Genomic DNA, 20,634 nt, shown 5'->3' with positions numbered 1-20,634 from the left:
TCTTCTCTTCTTCTTTTATTGCCGCTTATTTTCTCTCCAGTTAGATTTTTGGAGCATGATTTTAAAAAGAGAGAGAGGGAAATTTTTTTTCTCTCTCATCTTTGATGCAGAGTAAACGTCACCGTGTAAACACAAAACTTTTCTGAAACACAAACATTTGTGTTTTCATTTGAAGCGTTGTGGTGTAAACGGGGCCTTATAGCTACGTTTCGCCACCTGTGTTTTCAGGAAATGCTTATTTTATGCTTCTTTCAACTTCTATTTGTATTTAACATATACAAGTGAAAACAGGCTTGATGGGAGCATGATAGCGTCTTGCCAGAAAAACAACGGAAAACATTTTCAAATCTGAAGAAATGAGGGCATAAGACAGAGAAATAGAATCTCTGTTATTGACAGGATATTCAGGCAGAAATTGACTCGAGCAGGAGTAAAGACTGGCCTATATGCTGGCTGCACACCCAGTCGACACGTGTCGATGTGAACTCTCACTTTTCATGCTTTTTCCAGCCATCCGTTCAGTGTCTGTACCGCAGGATTTAAGTCAGGATTTGGGGGAAGGGCTGCAAGAGCTGATCCCAGCTGACTGTGAAGACAATGTACACCATGGAAAGGTTTTCACTTCATCACACTGCTTTTCTTTGTCTTCATCTGTCAAAACTTCTCTTTCTAAACTAAATCAAACCAGCTGTGACCACTGAGGTGCTTTTTGCATGCAACAACCTTTGTTTGCACTTTGCATGTGTGTGTGTGTGTGTGTGTGTGTGTGCGTGCGTGTGTGCATATGTGTGTTAGCCGTGCTGTCTCTCTCTGTCATCAAAGGCTCTGAGGAAACGATCATTAATTCTGTCTGTAATCCGGGGAGATTCATTGGCTCCCGGGTCTGATATGAAGCCTGTCATCAAATGTAGTGTAAATATACTGTGCCCTCTCCTCAGGAAGACTGTAAACCAGCAACACTAATCTCTAATTGACAGTGTTTTGAATTACTACTCTCCAAAAGACACACGCAGAAGCGTGTCTCTCCGAACGTGCTGTATCACTTTGGCCTTGTTCATGGCTTCCCTTCCTGTGCAGCATGAACACACTCTTGTACTATCTTACATTCAAAGCTGGTGCACTCATTCCTAAAGCCATTGTGTTGGTCAGTGCTTTAACATGTTGTTTTTAGTTACATTAGTAGCCTAGCAGCCCCTTACATTGTTTTCCCATTGTGCCGAGGAGCTGCAGCTACATTCAGACGATCTTATCACCAGCAGCTCCGTGTCGAGGTCCTCCATGGTTCCACCCCACAGGATGGAAACAGCTTTATTTAAAAGCGTGTTTATTAGTAGCCATTAAATTGTGGTTGTTCATTTTCGCTGTGCATACATTAGTTTGGCACCATCGAGAGGTTTTCAGCTAAGTGCCTCAGTATATCATCACTGGAAGAGTTCGGATAAACCTGTCATGGTTCTGCTGTAGAGGAATATTTATTTGTTCACATTGTGTGTGTGTGTGTGTGTGTGTGTAGGTGTGTTTGTGTGTGTGTGTGTGTGTGTGTGTGTGTGTGTGTGTTTTTTAAAGAAATTATGTTTTGAAAGGATTAAATTTCCAACTTTGACATCTGAGGTGCTGAGAAAACCAAACATGAGTTAAAGAGGGTTTTTAAGTGCTTCACATGAGAGGTGCCGAGTCTGTGGGTCTGGCAGGGAGAGGAAGCTTTGCCTAAATAACCTCAGAAGTTACGAGCACAGACAGAACAGGGCCTTAGTATTATGGGTACGTTCTCACTTTATTGTGCTCCAGACACATTTCAACAATGAAAGCCCAGAAACAGACTCTGCTCAATAAACGTTTGAGGGATGGCTGTTAGTATCAGAGAGCCTGTGGATGAGAAACAGTGAGCCAGAAAGACTTGGTCCTGTCGTCTCCTGCTGCTGTCTTCATGCAAATCAAAGCCAGCATCAACTCGCCCCAAAGCGCCAAGAACCCCACTGGCACAAGGACGCAGTCTCGAATCATCAGACCATCAGAGCTGTGTCTATTTACTTTACGTTGATTCTTTTTTTATTTCTTTGTTTCCAAACCATCAGATATCAATGAGTGGTGAGATCGGAGCCACAATTGTGACCGACATGCGACCTGCACCAACACAGCCGGCAGCGTCAAGTGCAAACTGTGCTCCAGGTTGGATCGGCAACGACTGAAATGCACAGGTAAGGACTGATCGAAAACAATAAGTCACACCACTGAGCCGACGCATTCGAGAAGAACAGATGACATGCCACAACATTATGACCATCGAGAGGCGGTCTCTCTGTCTTGGCACCTTCATCAAGGAGGGGAGTGATATTTTCTCCTGAAAGTTCATGTGTCAGAAGCAGAAAAAGCTGTGACACAGTTACAAGATTCAAAAGCTCATCAGGACTCTGTGCCACGGCAGCAAGAGTACAACCTTTACTCTGACTGGCAGGTGGTCATAAAGTTGATGCTGACCAATTAATGGAAACAAAGTGATTCCAGATCTTAAAGAACATTCATCAAATTAGTGAAATTCCAAAGAATTCTGTAAAACATTATTGCTTCAAAGTATTGGACAGTATTTCTTCGTGCTGTAATCCTCCACATTACTAAAACACTAAAATGAGTTATTCTGTTCTGATCGTCACACTCCCACATCAAAATGAATGCAAATGCTGTGTTTCATCTATAACTTCACTCCCACATCCTGGTACTTTGCATTCATAAAATGCCTTAACGCACTTAAGTCCTTAAGAAATACATCGTTTTCTCTAAGAATCCAGCTTTGCTCATAGATCATCTGAAATGCTCAGGATTTAGGAATTTCCTTTAAAGATGTGTGACTTCTTTCTCAGGGAATGTGATCATGATACATTGATAAAGAACTAACAGTTTAAAGGTTGATTTTTTTTTCTTGCTTTATTGATGGATTGAAAAATAACTCATTATTACAGTGACTGAATAAATACTTGTACATATGGCTAAATAAATTAATAAATATATAATTACTGTTCTTTGTAAATGCAATTTTTTTTCTTTGTATTTGCATTTCCAGATGTACATATCTCATCCTCTGTTCAGTGTTTGCATGATGTGATTGCTTTTGGACCGTTTCAGACCTGGATGAATGCTCGAATGGGACGCACATGTGCAACAACAACGCAGACTGCATCAACACCATGGGCTCGTATCGCTGCGCGTGCAAAGACGGATTTTCTGGAGATGGATTCTACTGTTCAGGTCACACGGTCAAGCTAAGAGTTTAAACTGCACAACCCTGCGCTATTTGAAGGATACACACTGAAACACCGTGTGTGATTACCGCTACAGACAGCGACGAGTGCGCCGAGAACAGCAACCTGTGTGAGAGCGGCCACTGTCTGAATCTGCCCGGAGGCTTCCGCTGCGAATGCGACATGGGCTTTATTGCCACTACCGACGGAAAGGCCTGCGAGGGTGAGACAACACTGCCGCCGCCTGACTCTCCCGGTTCCAGGCCTCTGAATCGGTGCCCACATTCTAAATAATGTTGAATGATTCAAAAAGGTCTGGTGTTACTCTGCTGAATGGATGTTTGTTTTCCTGTTTGGAGGAACAGCCCGTCCACACAGATGCTGCCTTCAAGTGGAACCCGTGAGATAGTGCCTCTGCGCATGGAAAGTGCAGAGTATGCGCAGCATAAATGTGGTTTCAGTTGTGAGAACATTTCTAGGGGCTGACAGCAACAGAGGAAATTATATTATTCCCTTTTTCAACTTTAAACATCACATTTTTTTGTGACAAAATAGTCACAAACAAGAACATTACGATCATGTAAATATTAACAGCTGACGGCCCAGTAAACACCCAAGTGAGGCTGTTCAGGAGCAACACATCAGCTGCTGAGTTAAATACTTGTTTTTTGTTTCCATGAAGGGTCGTATTAACAGATGAAGACCGATGACAGTCTTGTTATGCTAACATGTGTTAGTTATTTACCGTGTGAACAGCAAATACAGCCACAGACGTTATTGTTGTCCTTCCTGAGCTCGACTCCATGTTGTACGGTTTAGAGTGATAAATGTCTTTCACTTTTCCTGATGCACAAAAACAATAGACGGGGTGGAAAGAACTCCGAGGGTGTGTTCGTATTTTTCAGATTTGGTTGGATTGAAACAACCTCTCATGCAGTTGCTGTGATCCATTTGTGAACACTTGAATGCTGTCATCCAGGCCCAGGCAAACAGACCAAGCCCATTTAAAAAGGAGACCTTGGTTTTTATTAACAATTAGATATTTAATGACTTTTTTGCTATTTAATCCACCCCATTCATACAGGATGTGTCACAACAGGCATCTTATAGCAGCATTGCTCCTTCATTTAGTTTGGTGCAACAAAGGAAGCCCCCCCCCCCCCCCTCCCCCAACCCGCTCTTATTACACTTTTTATAAGCTCTTGGTGAGTTCTCAGCTGGTAAAAATACCACTGCTAAATACCACCAAGTGGTTTCAGGTCAGCACACAGCATTGTTGTGAAAGCTAGGAAAGTTTTGCCCCTTAAAGTACGTCACAGCAGCTGGCCGACATGCCTTTTACGCATCTTTTGTTCCCATTTTAAAAATGCCAGTGCAAACACAGAGCTGCGAGAAAACGATCGCCTCCCTTTTTTTTCGCATCGCAAGTGGGAAAACAGCCGTATGTGAATATTAAAATGCATGTTCAAGCATTGTTCTTCAATTAAAGTGCAATAGAAAAGTGCTCTGTTCATAACTTACAGCAACCTGACTTGTTATAGAAGAAACTCTTGTAATCTTTGGAACAGACTTTTTGAAATGCACCAGTACAAACGATGACAGATCTCTGTTGCACTGATCAGGATGCTGCATTTACAAATGTAGAGTAAAATATGAGACTGCAGGTAGTTTCAATTCACTGCTACTGCTGATTCTCACATGAACAGTTATGAATCGCAGCAGACAACTGTGATTCGCCCCTTGAGTGATGAGACCTCAGTGGATTCAGTTGAACGAGCAGCTTGATCTCATTGTGCTGATGTGTCAAACATGAAATGACCTGTCCGGTCCTCCCCGTCTCAGCTCAGGCTGGACTGGACAGTGATTTGTGCAGAGTCTAATGATGTGGAAGAGCACAATTTCGTAACGTTGGCTGTAGCTCTGTCTGGATGTGTCTGGGCAGTTTTTTCTGCCCCAGAACTGTCATTCTGTAGCATAGGTGAGCGGCCTTCACTTCCTATTGCTGGCTGCCAATTTTCCACCATGATCCCATGATCCACTAATCCCTCACAGCTGGGTCTCTCCTCTCTGTCTCTCTCTCTCTCTCCTTCTTCATCTCTCTCTCTCTCTCTCTCTCTGTCTTTCTGCTTCTCATTTCCAGACATAGACGAATGCACCTTCGCTGGCATCTGTGTCAATGGCCGCTGTCAGAACATTCCTGGACTCTTCAGATGTGAATGTAACATTGGTTATGAACTAGACAGGAGCGGAGGCAACTGCACAGGTATGATAAGTCGACACCATAATCCATCTGCCTTCCTCAATGATGCTCAGTTCTGAACCAGTGAGCAAAGGAAATGTGAACGAGTGTGAAACAACGGCGGTGGAGAGTGATGAATGCCACTCATTTCTTATTAACAGAATCACTGCTCCTCTCTTTGCTGTTGCAGCAAATAATGATTTAAGACCGGTGTTGTGTAAGTTAGACAAGGCAACTTTATTTTTACAGCATATTTCAGACATGAGATGATTTGACAGAAGTGTACAGCTGGGACGCGCTAATGAGCTCGATGACAACACCCAAGAATAAAAAAGAGAGATGAAAACACACAAGCAAATCAATTGTTTATAAACAATACCAGGTTGGTGCTAGTCAGAGTCGGCCACCTTTTCTTTTGGTGGGATGAGTCAGTTTGAATATAATGAGGTATTTCTCCTCCAGTAAACAGGAGTTTAAGGAAATAGCAACAGTTTGGACAATAGCTATTGCTAATGCTACGACAACGGTTCCTTTCTTTCCCAGATATCAACGAATGTTTAGACCCTACCATCTGTATCAATGGCATGTGTGTTAACATCCCTGGAAGCTACCACTGCAACTGCCCGCCAGACTTTGAACTCAACCCCACTCGGGTGGGCTGTGTAGGTGAGACTCGACAAGTTTTGAACGCACGTTTACCGCATCGGCGCTTTGCATATCATGTAAACGGTGAGTCCCCCTCTTGTGTAGTCTGATTCCATTGCATGTGTTTACGTATGCAGACACTCGCTCTGGAAGCTGTTATCTGGAAGTACGCTCTCGAGGTGACGCGTCAGAGAGTCTGTCCTGCACCAATGAGATCGGAGTCGGTGTTTCCAAGGCATCTTGTTGTTGTTCCCTGGGCCTGGGCTGGGGAAATCCATGTGAATCATGTCCCTCTGTCAACTCCAGTGAGTCAGCACTTTGTTACTCTGGCCTTGCATGCATCATTTAAGTTTAAATTTCTGTTTCAGTTCAAGTGCAGTTAATATGCCTGAAAAGTGCCTCCTGCCAGCTGGTGACGTTCTACATTACTCAGTTTAACAAAAACAACAGCGACGAAAAATCCAGCAGATCCTTCACAAGTCAACTGAATAAATGTGTGATTTATGGCCAAGGAGACTACGGAAATATCTGCTGTGTTGTGTTCAAGTTTCTCTCTCTTACTTATTACAGTGGTCATCATGACTACAACTACTGAAACTGGATGGATGAATGAGTGAATGGATGGATGAATGTGCAACATATGTTTTAATGTAGACTCAGGTTACAAAAAGACACAAAAGCTTAAGAAATAATTAACAGATGCTTAGTGAGGTACAATTTAAATACACTCGTTCCTTAAAGTGGCAACAGTTCTATCACAGTGGTGTGAATCAGGCATGTATACGTTAAAAGAAACATGCAGATTTGTTAGCTGCCCTCTTGTCGTCCAGTGTGTTTTTGCTGTAGTTGTTGTTGCTTGTAAGGAAGCGGTTTTGTGCAACTTGCTTGGAAATTGCCAACAGATGGTTCAAACTATTGCAAAGAGTGACTCATCCTTTTCAGCTCAAGGAAATGCTTTATTCTATGACAAGAACAAAACCTTTTTCTTTTGTGAGTTGTAATTCAGAGTAGCAGCAGTCACGTCTGGTCCACCGGGCCCTGTGGATCATAAACTTCAAAATATGAGACGGCTGTTCACAAAAGGCGTAACAGAGAGTGAAAGGAAATCATTTGATGATTGAAAACATGGTTTCCAAATTCTCAGATGAAAAAAAAATTCCATGGCTTGAGGTTTGTGTGTTGTGTCGTTGTTGATGTTTAATGTCATTGCCCGCTGTGTTTTGGGTCACAGCTGAATACAAGACGCTCTGTCCTGGAGGAGAAGGTTTCCGACCAAACCCCATCACGGTCATCTTGGAAGGTCAGCCAGCGACACGCTTGCCTCTGTACACACTTCCAGATAACACAGACGCCTGCTCAAAATACCACTGAGTGCTTCCTTTCTCTATCTGGCAGACATCAACGAGTGTCAGGAGCTGCCCGGCTTGTGCCAGGGAGGACAGTGCATCAACACCTTCGGCAGTTTCCAGTGTGAATGTCCGAGAGGCTACGCCCTCAACGAAGACACCAGAGTCTGTGAAGGTACCGAGCGTTCCCGTTCACCCTCCCAAACACACAGGTGACCTGTCCCACTCGAGCTTCTGCCCCTGGGATAGTTCAGTGGGAAGGAAATTGAGTCCAGCCGTTCAGTCCTCGGTTCAACGACACATGGAGACAGAGGGGGGGAAAAAAAGCACCGAGAGCAAAATGACAAAGACCTGTTGGAATCTGGCGTCCCACAGACAGCGCTGCAGCTCATTCTTGCTCAATGTGCGTCTGCTCCAGTTCCCGTCTGTTGTTAAACCTGCAAAGCTCGGCGAGGATGAGGAGGCAGCTGAGCAGCAAGGCTCTGATGTGGTCAGCCCTCTCCTCAGGGAAGTACACAGAGTCTGCTACAGACAGGCCAGACATGACAGAGGCAGGGAGAAACGAAGAGAGAAAGATAGGAGGCGAGAGATAGCTGAGAAGAGTGTTTAGAAAAGAAAAACAGGGACAGAGGGGAGAGGACAGTTCTCAGAGTCAGACAGTAACATGTGGCTGGCCACATGTTAATTAGCGCACGTCCGCTTGCCAAAAGAAGAGCAGTGAGTGTCTGCTCTGTGAAGAACATGGTTAAACTCTGACTCTGCTTCAAGTCACTCAGCAGTTCAGCTGTCAGCTGGACTGAGAGGAATCCTTTTCAAAAATCCTATGATGCTACTTTCTGGTAAAACTCGTGGAGCATCCAAGTCTCTCACATCAACATTTCAAAGCACAGTTCTTGTGCATCGCGCGCTCAGTGTAATTTTTTTAAAAATGTGTTGCATATGTTGCAGAACTTTGAGGCTTCATACACACAGGCCACATTGTGGCAGTTTTGTCTCTGAGCCAGTGAAACAATTAATAACTTGGATTTGCTGTAACAAAAAAATAAATAAACAAAACACATTGAAACACTTGCATGTAGCCATCTTGGAGATGAAACAGCGGGGCTCTCAAAGATACTCTGAATTTACTGTGAGAATACAGAGCAAGACGTGGGCAGTGCTGTTATTCCTCTGCTTTGCAACATTAAAAACAGCTCGGAAAGTTGGACGCAAATGGAAAGCAGCATTAGTTACACAGTCTATTCAAATGTGGTGATGGTTAGGTGAGGTTATGTGGTGAAATGACAAACACATTGAAGGTTCAGTGGAAGTCATCAATTGTGATGTTTTACGTTTGAGTTATTTTCCACGTATTATTCAATTTTGTCCTGATGTATCCACGAATGCCTCTTGGAATGTTTTTGAATGAGAAAAAGGTCACGAGACGCTGCTTTCTAAAAGTCCATGAACTCGTCTTTGTTTTGTAGACATCAACGAGTGTGAGCGACCGGGCATCTGCGGCCCGGGACAGTGTTACAACACCATTGGAAACTACACCTGCATCTGCCCTGTCGACTACATGCAGGTCAATGGAGGAAACAACTGCATGGGTCGGTCTGCGCGCTGCAGCTTCACAGCCAGCAACAAGTCAATTATTTGTACTTGACGTTGACTTTCCTGTAAACACGCACAGACATGAGGAAGAGCTACTGCTACAGGAACTTCTACTCCGACAACGGCACGTGTGATGGGGAGCTGACCTTCAACATGACCAAGAAGATGTGCTGCTGCTCCTACAACATCGGCCACGGGTGGAACAAACCCTGTGAACAGTGCCCTGTGCCCAGCACCGGTGGGACATCGTACTGATGCGCTTTCAGATATTTGTGTGGGAATTATGCACAACGAACCTTCTCTTTTGTGCACTCAGATGAGTTTGCAGTCCTCTGTGGCAGTGAGAGACCAGGATATTACATTGACATCACCACAGGACGGGTTGTTGGTAAGCTTTTCGCACTCAGAGGTTAATGTGACTAAAAACAAAGTGTGTTCTCTATAATATGCTCTTGTCTCTTCCCCATTCATTAGATATTGATGAGTGCAGGGAAATCCCAGGAGTGTGTGAGAATGGAGTGTGCATCAACATGATTGGCAGCTTCAGGTGTGAGTGTCCCATCGGCTTCATTTACAACGACAAGCTGCTGATTTGCGAAGGTAAGGGAATTCAGAGTTTGTTTCACTTTAAGATAGTTTATTTACTTTTCACTTCATTTCACTAAACAACAATTTCCCTGCAAACATGCAGCCCAAAGTGCTTCACAGGTAAAACAAACAATAAAAATCAGCCTACATACCTTTGTGATGGTTTCATCGGTATGTGGCGGCGTTTGAGTGCTTCTGTATCTGTTTCCAGATATTGATGAGTGTCAGAATGGACCGGTGTGCCAGCAGAACGCCGCCTGTCTCAACCTGCCGGGAAGCTACCGCTGCGAGTGTAAACCCGGATATCGATTCACTCCAACGGGACAATGTCTGGGTAAGGCTGTGATCACTTTTGCTTTATCATGACAAAGACGTCTGGATTTATATTAGAGATAATGGAATTGTCAAAATATGTATGAGTGAGTATTTCTGCTTCTTTATTCAAGATGACTTGAACTGTCTGGCAGTTCAGTTTGCTGTGTGCTGTTGATACAAATAATGATAATAATCATCCATTTTAATCGTCAGTGCCTTTCAGGACACCCAAGGTCACTGGATAGTTAAAAAAAATACAGTGAAACAAGTAAAAACATAAGTAGCAATGTTAAAAAAAAAACAGGTGTTTGCAGCAGACTAATATATGCCTGTTTAAAAATATGAGTTTTAATGTGAGATTTAAAAGTATCCCGACATTAGCTGTTTCCGATTTTGGGTAGAAGAGAATTCCAGAGGTGGAGAGGCGAGTGACTTAGTGCTCTGGACTTTACCGTGGTCATTTGTTGAATTGGGAGCCGGTTGAGTTCATATTGATCCGGGATTATGTGGTTAATAGACCGAGTACATGTGATAATATGAGCAGCAGCATTTTGAATCAGTTGGAGTTTATGGCTAGATTTGAGTAGAAGACCAGATAGAAGTGACCAGGGCGTGGACTAGTGTGGCAGTGCTGCTGGGTGAGAGGGCGGGGCAAAGGCGCTTGATGCTGCGAAAATGGTAACAGACGGGTTGATGTTATCAATTTCTAATTTCGAGGAAGACACCCAGACTCTTAGCTTGAGAGGACGAAGATACAGAGGAGGTGTCGATGGAGATAGAAAAAAAGCTCCACCCTCACCAAAAAGTTTTGGTGAGGGTGGACTTGGTACAGATGAAAAGAACATACTGGAGAACCAGGATTTGATGTCCTGTTGACAGTCTTGGAGTGAGGTGGGTGGGAGGCTGGAGGTGGGCTTGGTGGAGAGGTAGAGCTGAGTGTGATCTGCATAAAATTGAATGTTATATTTCTGGAAAAAATGGCCAAGGTGGAGAAGATAGGGAATGAAAAGAATGGAGCCCAGAACAGAGCCCTGAGGAACACCAGAGGAGACGGTGGCTGGGATCTGATGGATTTTGATAGGACAAACTGAGTATGACTGTGTGAATCCTACAGAGTTGATGGATGGAGTGAACATGAATATAGATAAATGATTTACTGTATTATATTTAAATTGCAGGAGTAGTACTAGTGGTAGGAGGAATATTAGAGGGCACTTAATCGTTCACTGGTATCAACAAGACATTGATTGTGTAGCGCATTGTCTGTATGATCCGAAGATACCTGTATTAAATCGAACCACACCGCTGCAAATAAGTGTTATGAAGACTTCAGTGAAGATTCTACAGTGGGAACATGAAGCTGTAGCAGACAGAGGAGTAGAGCAGCTGAGGAAAAGGTGTTTCTTTCAGGAGAGCAATCCTGAGTCCCTTAAATCTTTTCCTTGTTCAATACTGTTTTCTCAAAGCCTTTTCAACTGTGCATTATTTACCTCAGTTATGCGCCAATGACGAAGCACCAGATGCAGCGTGGTGACAGTAGGGCTGAGGATGGAGTCTTCATGGTGGGCTTGTTATTGAGGAGGAGAGAATGTGAAGCATGTGTTGCGCTGTTGAACATGTGCCACAGCATATCTGAAATTCGCTGCTGTCAGTCGGCAGAGCTCGAACCGATAAGCACATGTTGAATCAACATCCTGTTTTGCTTCCTGCTTTTCATACAATTCCTAACAACTAAACATGCCCAGACTCCAGCGGGAGAAAACTGAAACCGTGGTTGAAGGTCATAATGACCTCCACATAATGAATTCTGGTTGACTATAATTGAATAGTGATGACGTTACTGCTTTCATACAAAACCCTAGAATGCTAGAAAATTTCCAATGACATGAAGGAAAAATCTAATAGATCATATATTAAAGTCTTACTTAGCAACTTGTTTGTGGTGAAGAGTTTGCAACATTTACACTTTGTTTTAACAGGTTTGTGTCCTGCAAATAAGGGATGTGACTAATCAGTGAATGAAACAGATTAGGATGTGAGACGAGGATGTGACTAAAGATGGGGAAGGTTCCACATTTTTAGGCCTAAGAAAAGAAACAGTGCTTATCAGATATTTTTCAATTGGTTTGTAGGAGCTTGTAATAAACACTGAGGTGTGTGGGATAACAGCATGAAAAGTGAAGTCAAGAAATGTAAACTTGTCAGAATGAGATAAAAATGTGACCAAGCTGTGATTCGGTTTGAAGAGCTATCATTTTCAAATCTTACGTGGTAAGATTATGTGCAACTTATTAATCTAATTATTGCTATAAATGCAAGAAATTGAGTTACAAGGACCTAACAGTACATATGATTCTGTACGTCTGTTCAATTAACACCGTACTCTTTTCTGTTATATAATCTTAATGGACTGCTGTCCTTGTTTTCCTCCTGTCCAGACCGCAACGAGTGCCAGGAGATCCCTACTGTTTGTAACCCCGGCGAGTGCATCGACACTCTCGGGAGCTATCGCTGCATCTGCCCCAATGGCTACAAAACGACTCGGGACCAGTCGATGTGTGTCGGTAAGCTGTGCTGTGTTCCCATCGTTGCGTTATGCTGCATGGTGAGTAACTGGAGCTCCCTCTGAGATGAAACCGTCACTCTCTTGTGTCAGATGTGGACGAGTGTGAGAGACAACCCTGTGGAAACGGCACCTGCAAAAACACCGTGGGCTCCTACAACTGCCTCTGTTACCCCGGCTTTCAGAACTCACACAACGGCGACTGCATAGGTGAGCTGCTTATTTGAGGGAGTAAAATGCAGACGGTAAGAGAGAGAGGAATCACCTGCAGCTGATACATCCGTGGTGTGTGTTCATCGTTCAGATGTGGATGAGTGTTCGACGCAGAGGGGCCTGTGTCGGAACGGGCAGTGTGTGAACACGGTGGGCACCTTCCTCTGCGTGTGCCACGACGGCTACGAGCTGACGTTAGACGGCAGACTGTGTGGAGGTAACGCACTGACACCGAAAGCTATCAATATTCCACTTTTAGCATATTCTCTACGATAACCTGAAACGAAGTTGAAAAGATGTCCATCTTTCTACGTTCTGATCAGATTTTTCTCAGTTTGATCGTGATCCCCTTGTGTATTTGTTTTCTCAGATATTGACGAATGTGCAGTGAATCCAGGCACATGTGGAGCAGGAACTTGTGTGAATCTAGACGGCTCCTACAGATGCGTCTGCCCACCTGGCTACTATCTCCATGAAGAAACCTGCGAAGGTACTCAGGTCTAAATCCAGTTCATTCAGATAAACTAAACCACAAGATACAGAAACGGTGATTTGTGTAGAAATAAAATATCCTCACACATACATGAATCTCACCTCGGGCATTGCACCAAACCCCTGCTTGCATCCCACACACTCACACAGATGCAGAAATCATACCTCTGCTGAGGTGTAGAAGAGGAGAACAAACTTTGTTGGCTGAATCTTCCCCTCACCCACGCCCCTCTTCTCTCTTTCACACGTGGGAGTGGGCCCGAGCCAGAGCACTTGGATTGTTTATACAGTGGGCCTGATGAAGAGATATTGGGCAGACTTCAACACATTCCTGCCTCGTGCACTGTTCCTGGAAGCAGGGAGGAACGGCTCTGGGTTCTCAGCATCAGCAGCTGCAGCTAGCCATTGTGATTAGCGAACACGTGACCACCAGGTTTTGTCTTCCTGCAGTCATCCAGTAATGAGATATTGCGCTCCGTTTTATTGTTAAGGTATTTTTTTATTTCACCAGGAAGTCTCGCTGAGATAGAGATCTCTTTTGCAAGGGAGACTTGGCCAAAGGTAGCAGCCATTACAGTTAAATCGAAGAAATATGTATACAAGCAAAGTGCAGAACAATAAAATGCAGGACAGATAAACACATTAAACATTCCTCCTTCTTGCAGATGAATGATGAAACCCTGGAATTTATTGTTAGATGGGAATGTTTCTCGATTGATATCTCTTTGCACATGTTTCCAAGCCTGTGAGCATTGTGAGGCCCTTTGGTTGTCCCTGTGCAGACCCCGAGGGGTCACGGAGAAATTATGAATGAAATATATGAATATATATAAAGGAATATAGGAATATATGATTCTTGTAGTGTGTGCCTTCATTGGTTTAAAAGAGAAATATAGGAGTTGACTGAAGCAGCCCAGCAACAGTTGCTTCTCAGAATCATGTAACATACTGCTTTTTAATGCGACAAATATTTATATCAAGCTGATTTGTGGTACAACATATGGCTCTCCAATGTAGTTTGGTATTTTTTTTTTTTTTGTTCCATCATAGCAATTAATCATCCCACAAGTGATGCAGCTGGAAGTTCAATCATAAATTTATCCAATAGTTACCAAAGCAGGATTCTTCTGGAACACATTAGAAATTAGTTTTAATGTCTTCTGTATGTAGCTTTTATGTTATGAGAAACATTTTTTTCCCCATTATGTGACAGAATTTAAGTGTGTGTGCTGTATGCGTGTTGGGTGACACTGCCTCTATTTTGTGTGTCAGATATCGACGAGTGCTCCCAGTCGCCCGAGATGTGCGTGTTTGGAACCTGCTCCAACACCGAAGGCAGCTTCACCTGCCTGTGCCCTGAAGGCTTCCAGATTTCGGCCTCCGGACGCAGATGTTTAGGTAATTTTGTGTGAGGCTATGCATCAACTTTACACAGCAAAGTGAGTACGAGAGGAGACTGAGCAGCAGTCGTGCTCGACTCTTCCTGCTCTTTCATGATAGCACACCGTGTTCCAGCTGGTTCTGCTGCTGCCTCAAGGGTGGCTGCGAACTGATCACTTTTCCATTTCTTCACCGTGTGTGTGTGTGTGTGTGTGTGTGTGTGTGTGTGTGTGTGTGTGTGTTGGGTGGGGGCGCGCTGAGCCCTCTGTTAGGGAGTTCCCTCTCCAAACACTGAAGTGATGACATCATCAGTTCACCGAGGCAGTTTGCGTTTCGCTCCGTCTCTGCAGCCTTAAAGCGCTTCACTGACGGTTGGGGGATAAATGGGAGGAGAACCGGGTGGAGAACTGGCAGTGAGGGAGATCAAGGCTTTCTCAACGAGGACAAAACTTTCCCTCCTGAGAAAACATTTGTTTTTGTTAAAAACATTGACAGACAAGTAAGAGAATCCATAATTACAGCTATCTTAAAAAAATCATTTACAGACTTCTTTAAGGCTAAACTGTGCACAAAATGTGAGGAAATTTGTGTTTGGTAGCTTACGGTCTTTGTTGTAGCGATGCATTCAAGGATGAAGACATTTCTCTTGTACATGGTGATCAGCAGAGCTGAGAATATGAGCTGTGGCTTCTTTTCCAAACAGCTTTTCTTTACTGTTGTTTGGTGGATTGGGGAAGTTTGAAGCAACAACACATATTGGCAATTCACCATGATTACCATGTGGAAGAACCACACACACACACACACACACATCCTCAACAGCCTGGCACCTTGTCTCCGTGGTGGTCACCAATATGCAAAAACATTCAACTTCTCTGTTTTGTTGCAATCAGCCTGTGTGGCTGTGTTGGTCATTCTGGCAGCGACAACACACCAAAACTGATCCCATAAGTGGAGCTGAGGCTAGAAGTGCTGGCAGCTCAGCCCGTCCTCTCCACACCCAAATTCTGGAAGTGGTCTCTGATGAGCCTCGCTCTGTTGTGGCCAGCAGTGTCGATAAGGTTAAAGTTTGGGTACCAGACTGTGAAGACATGAGATTTCCACTGGTTGCAGAGTTTCATTATATATCTTTCTACATCTGGAGAAACAAGATTTTATTTTTAAAGTCTTTATTGCCACAACCAACACACTCACCTCTGTTCACCCCACAACTTCTCCAAGAAGAGAAAGAAGATATTTTGAAATTAAAATTGTTGCATTTCTTACACTGCAAACAGGTCAGGCTGTCAGATTTGGCCTTTGATAGTAGAAGGTTGAAGACACACACTGCCTGTGAGAGTGGGACAACATGCACCATCAACATATTTAGAGTTTTGCAGTGACAGCATAAATGTTAATCTCTCTGTCTCTGAAGGTTTGACAAATGTGGATAGCTGTAATTGTGAAATATTTGTCTCCACACTCACCACTTTTCATGCTGTTTTTCAGTTAAAATAAACCACTGTGTTCAAGAAAACACATTTTGTGTCATATTTTTAGAATCAAATCCATAAAATCAGAACCCTGTGCACATTTGCAGATGCACATGTGTCTGCACTTGAACACGCGGCTGCACACCCAGATCCATCAATCTCCTTCCGCAGAAAGGCTGACAAATCAGTTTCATGGCAAAAAGTAACATGACACTCTTAGACGTTCTCTGCACAGCTCCAGGTGCTCATGCATGTGATCTCTGCCTTTGAGCCAGGTGTGTGTGCATGTGTGTGCGTGATCTATGGTGGTCAGAAAGCTTATTTGTGTTGAGTTCACTGAAGGCCGCTGCGAGCGGGCGAGTGCAGCCATGTGCTTCTCATTACGAGTAAAGTGCCTGCCTAGTCCAGGAAGAACAAGACAAACAGATCACTGAGGAGAGATCATTCGCCAACCTCAAGTTATTCACAAAGAAATGCAAAAAACTCCATTAAAATCTTTCCGATGTGTCCTTAATAATGATTATGAAGTTAGCATTTTTAGAATGATTTTGCTGTATGATATGAGTGCTTTATTCACTGTGAACTCCTGTGCTCCTCTGTGTGTGTGTGTGTGTGTGTGTGTGTGTTTGTGTGTGCTCACCTGTAGATATCCGTGTGAACTACTGCTATACCAAGTTTGACAAAGTCTGCTTGGCTCCGAAACCCCAGAACACATCCAAGGAACAGTGCTGCTGCTCTAATATGGCTGGCCAAGGCTGGGGAGACCCCTGTGAACTCTGCCCCACCCCTGATCAGGGTGTGTATTCCTCCCGTCACAGAGATGCACAAACACAACCTAAACCACGTACGCAAGAACCATGTTTCAACAAGGAGGATTCACTTGGAAGAAAGTGATGTGAAGTTAATGCCAATTCAACGTCAGAGACCAAGAAAACATCTTCGAATAGAGATGGAGATGAGGAGGGATGTAAATAGTTCTGAGTGTGTTCTATCCAAAAAAAAAAGTTCATTCTATGATGCCTTTAAAATGTATTTACGTCCATTTCTTGCCAAAATTTTCATCAAAGAAAGCTGTGAAATTCTTCTCTGTTTATCAGTGTTTTCGAAATTGTAGATGAACCTCTTTTCTTGAATAATAAACTTATATTCTTGCAACAAACAGTTGAATATGATGATATAAAAGCATTGTATTTTTGAGCATGAACATGTGCCAAGACATATAGATGTAACAGTGTAATTCTTACATTGCACAGACGTCGGTTCATCATAGTCAGATTACTACTTGTGCAGAATATGGAGTTTTTAATAAGACCCACTAGGTACCTATTTATTTATTATTATTTATTCAACATTATCCAAAACAAATTCCTGCATTTCAAATTCCAGTGTTTGTATAAAAACTGGGATTCATTTGTTATTTGGGCCTCAACAGCAGTCTTTGTTTTTCAAGTGACCTTCTCATGAAAACAGGTGGTTTATTATTAGTAAAGTAGTTTTAATATTTTTGAAGGGAAAGGCTCAGAATATGATACATCAAGTGAGTTTGATGTTAGGAATGTGTGGGTGCAGAAATGCACTTCCTGAAGTGAAGGGGAGGATATGAACAGATCTTCTTCACTAAGCTGATGTATGAATGTTTTTTTTTTATATTAATTTTTTTTCCCATTTTTTCAGAGGTCTATTCCCAACTTTGCATTAACACGGGTTACCAGCGTGGGAAAGACAACAATCCTGAAGGTAAACATGCTCTCAGCCTCCTCACTGCCCTGCATTAATTTGCATTTGTGCCTTGGAAATTCACTCGCTGTTTCTATTGTTTTTTAATTCCAGATATTGATGAATGCGTGAATGATCCCTGTGTTAATGGCCAGTGCATAAACACTGACGGGGGTTTCCGCTGTGAATGCCCCTTGGGATACAACTTGGACATTAGTGGGGTCACGTGTGAAGGTCAGGTTCCTCTCTGTCTCTGTCATTAGCTCAATATTCCTCTTTTCTTATCATGTTTTATACCAGTGGATATCAACCCATCCCTCCCTATTAAAAAAATAAGCATCATGAAAATCACACATGACTGAATAAAAGTGTCTGACAATACTTGACACTTCTGTCACTGAGATATTGCTGCAGTGTTTTACAGTTTTTGGGCATGTTTTCGCCCATAATAATGTCAACCGGTAATCAGTAAGTACTCTAAAGATTAACCTTGCATCATTAATTGCGTGATATTCATGTCTACAGACACCAATGAGTGTGAAGTTGGAAATCCCTGCGGCAACGGGACGTGTACGAATGTCATCGGTGGGTTTGAGTGCGCGTGCGAAGACGGCTTCGAGCCTGGGCCGATGATGACCTGCGAAGGTATGTCAACTAAAATCAGATCAGTTGGTTTAGCGCTCACTCTTTGATTTTATTAGCATTTTTTACTTCCAAGAGCTAATTTCTTCTGGAATGTGGTCTTTGGTGAACCAGAAACGGCCCGTGGATGTGTGTATGGCGCATCAGGACGAGTTAGCTGAGGTGATTCCTGCTGGCCTCTAATTAGAGGCGCTGCAGTCACTTCCAGAGATATAATCTCCCCATTGGGTCATGAGTCAACCACAGGGCCTCGACCCAGGACACATCACAGAGATTATATCTCTTGGCTGACTGCGGAGTGACTGGGGAGGCCCCACAGATGAGCTGCAGAAAGCAGATAGGAGAGATAGAGATGTCTTCAATTCATTGTTCTTCATCTGTTTTACCACCACAGTGCTAAAGAGAGAGTTAGAAAAGAGGTTGGATGGATGGATGATCTTCACTTGAAAATATTGATAATCTTTTTCTGTTTTTCTTTCTGTGCAGACATCAACGAATGTGCCCAGAATCCCCTCCTGTGTGCCTTCCGCTGTGTTAACGTGGTGGGGTCCTACGAGTGTAAATGTCCCACTGGCTACGTGCTGCGCGAAGACAAGAGGATGTGCAAAGGTACCACCACAAAATGACTCACCCACTCTCTCGCTCTCTGCATTCTTCCAGACATGGTTCGTTTGCTGGAAAGTGCTAATAAAAAAATAAACTAAGTACCTAGAGGAGACAGACTGGCTTCGTCCGTGAGGTTACATAACACGCCTTTGCTGATCCTCACGGTTTCCCTCTCCAGGATAAACTTAAAACACTCTGAAGACCGAAGCCGAGTCGAGTTACTGTTTACACCCCAGCTCTCTCAGATAGCTCGGTCGCCATAGCAACGGTTGTATTTAGAGGGAATCTCCAAGACAGGAGGAACCCGTCAGCGTCTATCAGCGTCACTGTTTACGCCACAGTTCCAAACAGACCACCAGCTCGTCCACTACACGTCTGTTAGCACTACAGCGCTCGGCGCTGGATTGGGTGGTTTGATTAAACTTTCGAGTGGCGGACACGAGTGTCTCCGTTACATCACTGCCGAACATGCACGGACACACACACACACACACACGCACGTAAATGATGCCTTTACGTCCTCTTAGCCATGGTTTACCATTTGTCTTCCAGATCAGAATGAGTGTGAAGATGGTGTAGATGACTGTGACAGCAGAGGCATGACCTGCAAGAACCTGATCGGTACATACATGTGCATCTGCCCGCCGGGATACACACGTCAGCCCGGTGGAGACGGCTGCACCGGTAATCATCATTATGTCTTACTAGCAAAAATTCATTTGACTTTGTATCAGTTTGAGGATCTTTTTCTTAAAATTATACACACTTCGTGTCACATTCAAGATCTGACTTAACTACCCAACAAATGTGTCAGTTTTAACCTAGCATGGTGTGTGTGTGCGTGTGTGCGTGCGTGTGTGTGTGTGTGTTAGACCTGAATGAGTGTACAGCGAAACCCGGCATCTGTAAGAACGGCCGCTGTGAGAACACAATCGGAAGCTACCGCTGCAGATGTGACCAGGGATTCGTCGCCAACCCCACACAGACAGAGTGTATCGGTACGTATGCTGCTACACAAACACACTTACTTTTACTGAATGCTTTGTATTCATGTGTTCTGACTTATATTCAAATGAAGAAAAAAAATCAGGTAACAAATAGGTTCAACTTTATATAAGACATGATGAATTGTATTTGAAGCACTCCGGTTTTGGTATGTAAACAGGAAGTCAAACATTATTGATGAAACAAATTTAAATAAATTAGTCTCTTTTTGCATCTTCAGTATGGATAAGTTCACAGCAGCTGTCTTCATTCTTTCACTGAAACTCTGAATCTTCTAACAGAAAAAAAAAGATATAGCAAGTAGTAAGAATGTATGGAGAAGAAATTCTGAGGGGAGATTTTTCAGTCTGAAAAGTTGTGTTTATACACAGGAATGAAGCACGAAACCTTTGTTAGCTGACTCCTCCGAATTTACAGTTGCCAGTAAAGCCTGGGAAACATATTTAGTTTCCTTTTTTCCAATAATTGAATCTTCTAAAAATAAAGGAGCTGTTTGTGCCTTTTTTCAGTGAAAATCTTCATAACATTGTTTCCTTCATTCAGTCAAGCTAAAAATCTATGCAGACATCAGACAGGAGCAGGG

At 43.3% G+C, this 20,634-nt stretch overlaps 1 protein-coding gene across 1 annotated transcript in view; it reads left to right on the top strand.

Annotated features, from left to right (window-relative positions):
* fbn1 (fibrillin 1) overlaps nucleotides 1-20,634 on the top strand; it is a 66,595-nt gene that overhangs the window by 38,059 nt on the left and 7,902 nt on the right. Inside the window, 27 exon segments of the mRNA XM_030090005.1 lie at nucleotides 2,076-2,155; nucleotides 2,157-2,181; nucleotides 2,184-2,198; nucleotides 3,121-3,243; nucleotides 3,334-3,459; nucleotides 5,377-5,499; nucleotides 6,019-6,141; nucleotides 6,258-6,425; nucleotides 7,352-7,420; nucleotides 7,516-7,641; nucleotides 8,933-9,055; nucleotides 9,139-9,297; nucleotides 9,376-9,447; nucleotides 9,534-9,659; nucleotides 9,859-9,981; nucleotides 12,401-12,526; nucleotides 12,619-12,735; nucleotides 12,830-12,955; nucleotides 13,109-13,228; nucleotides 14,503-14,628; nucleotides 16,729-16,878; nucleotides 17,757-17,819; nucleotides 17,913-18,032; nucleotides 18,324-18,443; nucleotides 18,927-19,049; nucleotides 19,599-19,730; nucleotides 19,919-20,044. Coding sequence (XP_029945865.1) covers nucleotides 2,076-2,155; nucleotides 2,157-2,181; nucleotides 2,184-2,198; nucleotides 3,121-3,243; nucleotides 3,334-3,459; nucleotides 5,377-5,499; nucleotides 6,019-6,141; nucleotides 6,258-6,425; nucleotides 7,352-7,420; nucleotides 7,516-7,641; nucleotides 8,933-9,055; nucleotides 9,139-9,297; nucleotides 9,376-9,447; nucleotides 9,534-9,659; nucleotides 9,859-9,981; nucleotides 12,401-12,526; nucleotides 12,619-12,735; nucleotides 12,830-12,955; nucleotides 13,109-13,228; nucleotides 14,503-14,628; nucleotides 16,729-16,878; nucleotides 17,757-17,819; nucleotides 17,913-18,032; nucleotides 18,324-18,443; nucleotides 18,927-19,049; nucleotides 19,599-19,730; nucleotides 19,919-20,044 — 3,030 coding nt within the window.

The sequence above is a fragment of the Salarias fasciatus genome, chromosome 1, assembly GCF_902148845.1.
Source record: "Salarias fasciatus chromosome 1, fSalaFa1.1, whole genome shotgun sequence".
NCBI classification, from domain to species: Eukaryota; Metazoa; Chordata; class Actinopteri; order Blenniiformes; family Blenniidae; genus Salarias; species Salarias fasciatus.
Note: the sequence above shows the minus strand (reverse complement) of the source record. Positions and strands in the feature narration are given on the sequence as shown.